At 37.8% G+C, this 4,126-nt stretch overlaps 1 protein-coding gene across 2 annotated transcripts in view; it reads left to right on the forward strand.

Moving 5' to 3' along the window:
• The window catches only part of gmeb2 (glucocorticoid modulatory element binding protein 2), a 29,158-nt gene that overhangs the window by 9,155 nt on the left and 15,877 nt on the right, over positions 1-4,126 (forward strand). For both annotated transcript variants that reach the window (XM_050064656.1, XM_050064655.1), the window contains exons 3-5: positions 1,393-1,478; positions 1,837-1,961; positions 2,791-2,894. In XM_050064656.1, the coding sequence (XP_049920613.1) occupies positions 1,393-1,478; positions 1,837-1,961; positions 2,791-2,894 (315 nt within the window). The remainder of the gene's footprint in view (positions 1-1,392; positions 1,479-1,836; positions 1,962-2,790; positions 2,895-4,126) is intronic.

The raw sequence follows: 4,126 nt of genomic DNA on the forward strand, positions 1-4,126 counted from the left end.
TATTTTATTTGTATTTTATTTTATTTTATTGTATTGTATTTTATGTATCTTATGGTTATTATTGTGGTGTACTATTAGGTACCTCATTGTATTTGCTTGTTTATTTCTATTGACCTGTTCAGCACTTTGGTCAACCTTGGTTGTTTTAAATGTGCTTTATAAATAAAGTTTGAGTTGAGTTGAGAGTTGAGTAGTATGATCAGCAGGAGACCATTAATGTCGGAGGTGATTTTGGGGAGACTACACTGCAAAGTATTGAATCTACTGAATAATTTTGTAAGATCTCTTTTCGGTGTTGCACTTTGTAGACGTCCCTGCGCACTTGTTTCACAGGTTGTGCATAGAGATCAATGTTACAAGCCGAGCTCAAAAGAGGGCTTGTTCCGATGAAATTTACGTTGTCGCTTGTTGTCTACCTCACCAAGGTAAGAACGTAGTGTCATATGTGCTTCAACAATATTTTGTTTATGAGTTACTGACCTGCAAGGTCCAAATCTGTGAATATATGTCCAACTTTACTGAAGTTATCTCTGGATGGTGGCGTGTTAGGTGAGCTCTCATGTTCATAGAATTCCCAGACTATTTTATTCTCATATGACACTGCTTGCCAATCACGTGTCGTGTCCAAGTCCTCCTTTTCCTCTGTGTCAAAAAATCCAAAATAACTCCAGACATTTGATTTAAATGCGGATGGCTCATTACTGATTTATTTCTCCGTTGCCTCCATCTTTGTTTTGATGAACTTCCTGCCAAATGCGGCTGACTGAGACCTCTGCTGACCTCACCAGGAAAAAAAACATCAGCACCATCTAATGGACTGAGAAAGCAATTCATTTTCTTATTGTAGTACTACAAGTTGTATTAAAATGTGTATTTGCAAAAACTAATAATGAATATAATAAAAGATCAATACTTGCCGTCAGTGTACCGATACAATATTGCCATGCAAAATATTGTGATATTATGCTGCATTGATTTTTTTTTGCCCCACCCCTAGAAGATACTGGTCACAGGCAACTGCAGACCCCAGGTAAAAATAAATAAATTAATAAATGAAAACTAATTATTTGCAAGCCAAACAGCCTTAGCTACACAAAGTGGTGGTTACCCCCATTTTGGGGACATACGCAACTACCAATTTTATGGGGTGTAATGGAAAAGGAATTTGGCGAATAGTGTAATGCATTACTGTTGGCAGGGAGTGATAAGTAAAGTAATAATATTACTTTTGAAAAGAGTAATGAGTAATGTATTATATTTTTAGTGTAATGAGCCCAACACTGGTGGTTACCCTAAGACTTAGGGAACAGAATGTGAATTTCGAAGGAGATTGTCTTTTTCAGTTTGCTAAATGAAAACTTAAACATTGCAGTTTTTTCTGTCTTTTTCCAGGGAGAGCATCCTGACAGTAGCACCAGTAGAAGCAGAAGCTGAGGCCAGCAGAACAGATTCACTGTCGAGAGAAGAGGCAGTCATTGGTAACGTGACCTGTAGGACTTTATTACGCTTTGTAAAATGTGGCTGTTAAGTAGCAGCTGATCTAAACTTTAGTCTTGGTTTAATGTAAAGTAGAATGGTGAAATTTAGAAGAGAAGAGTTTATCTGTGATGTTCTGTTATTCTAAGTTTTTGTGAAGTCAGTGGAACAAATCACAACATTGCTGCAGTCAGCAATGTTGTTTCTGACTGCTGTTTCAGTCAGTGCAGTCTTTCCAGTCTATGATCCAAATGAGATCATCTTATAATGTTGTAAATACTTCTTCTATCATCAGTTATTATGATCACAAAAAGAATTGACTGGATGGTTGTATGAGGGTCTTTCTGTCTGTCTCTGCAGTGAAATTAACTGAGGAGGTGGATGTGGAAGCAGATGTCTTCTACCCAATCACCTGTGGAGATGCCAAAGCCACGCTAGTGTGGAAGAAATTTGTCTGCCCTGGAATCAATGTGAAATGTGTCCAGGTACACAGTGTCATTTTTAAACACAGTTTGTTTAAAATCTAATTCCCTAACACATTTAAAGGGAGACTTTAGTATTTTACAGTGTGGTCCCTATTTTCTTATGTTTTTGTGTCTGTGAAAAATGGAGATAAAGTTTTTGCACTTGGTTCAGTATTGAGTGACATCGCTGCAGCCACATTGGCAAAACAGGTTGTGATCCCTGCAGGCAATTGTGTGTCGTCAAGAGTTGCACAGAGATTTGACTTGTGGGAGGATAAAAAAAAACAGTGGAGTGAGGGTTTAAGAGAGGAAGAGTTTGTTGTTTTGGAGCACAAAAAGATTTCCTAAGGCTTTTCCTAAAAGACTTTCATTGTCATGGCTGAATGTTAAGATGATTCTGACAATGTAAAAAAGGCTGTGAGATTTCAGAAAGAGACATCTTCTTTTGTGAGACTTGGAAACAAAACAGACCGAAACAAGCGAAAAGTACAGGAAACAATTTCCTTTCTCTGTGGGGTCCTTTCCATAATGTCGTCAGACACTTCTCATAACAATCTGAGCCTGTCAGTGGCAAAAACAAGCACTTTATTGGTCGTAAATTGATGGTACTCAATTAGCCGCAGGGTTTACATTAACAGCCTGTTTTTATAGTTGGGGCTGCAGCGCTCTCTCTCAATTCTTGACCAATTTAAAAAAATGTTGTCTCCATTAGTCACTTTGCCACAAAAACAAGGGGAAATAAGGTCCAGGTTTATAATACTGTGGTTTCCCTTCAAAGTAGAAGTAGATTAATTAAGGATTAAGTGGATCATTAACAGCTTCTGACAGTTTTTACTTCCTCTCTAATCAGTTCAATGAACAGCTCATCAGCCCGAAGGAGTTTGTGTGTTTAGCAGGGAAATCCACTCTAAAGGACTGGAAGAGAGCCATCCGCCTCAACGGCACCATGCTCAGGTCTGGACACATCAAATACTCTAACAGTGAATTTTACTTGGTCTGATATTATTGGATAGAGACCCTACAGCTTCCTTTGTTATTCAACATTTACTCAACAAAACCCATCTCTTTCCAGTGCTGTTGTCCAGAGGGCTGTACCACAAAGCCAGTTCAAGTGAGCCAGGTTTACTTTGCCTGAGCTGGCTCAACAAACCTTAAAGCCTCAGTCAGAGATAACAGCTAACACAAAAATGATTATTAACTGTCCCAGGCTTTCTGCTTCAGGCTCAGTGCACATTCGCATAAAACGAATCAATGACACATTCAGAATGTCATTTAAAATTGATTTCAAGCTGTTTAAGATAAAACTTGATACAGCAGATTTAAATGTACACTCAAGAGCTGCATTTAGGTCTGACACTGTCCCATAACGAAGGATATGTGTAAGTCACTTTAATTTTTGGACAAATCACAAAGTAGTATAATTTTTACTGATTGAATATTAGCTGTGACAAATACCAATAGGCTAATCAATTAGCTGTAATGTACCAGCAGTGGAAAACAGATGTCAGCAAGTCAGAACTAAGCATATAAACATAATCCAAAGTGGTAACATTATGGTAGGATTTGAGGGAATTATCCCACATTTCAAGCGCAAGTTCATCCTGATTAAAAATATAGTGAACTATTGTGCTGCCTGTGATTTTTATAGAAGGCTTCTTTTATAGTCAGCGTGGACAAATGGACTAGAGAACACTACAAACATACAGTGGTGTGAAAAAGTGTTTGCCCCCTTCCTGATTTCTTACTTTTTTGCATGTTTTCCACACTTAAATGTTTCAGATCATCAAACACATTTAAACATTAGTCAAAAATAACACAAGTAAACACAAAATGCAGTTTTTAAATGAAGGGTTTTATTAATGAGGAAGAAAAAAATCCAAAGCTACATGGCCCTGTGTGAAAAAGTGTTTGCCCCCCAGCTCCTGTTAAAACATAACTGTGGTTGATCACACCTGAGTTCAATTTCTGTAGCCACACCCAGGCCTGATTACTGCACACCTTGTCCCAGTCTAGAAATCACTTAAATAGGACCTACCTGACGAAGTGAAGTAGACCAAAAGATCCTCAAAAGCTACAGACATCATGCCGAGATCCAAAGAAATTCAGGAACAAATGATAAAAAAAGTAATTGAAATCTATCAGTCTGGAAAAGGTTATAAAGCCATTTCTAAAGCTTTGGGACTCCA

Source organism: Epinephelus moara, chromosome 16, assembly GCF_006386435.1.
Source record: "Epinephelus moara isolate mb chromosome 16, YSFRI_EMoa_1.0, whole genome shotgun sequence".
Taxonomy (NCBI): Eukaryota; Metazoa; Chordata; class Actinopteri; order Perciformes; family Serranidae; genus Epinephelus; species Epinephelus moara.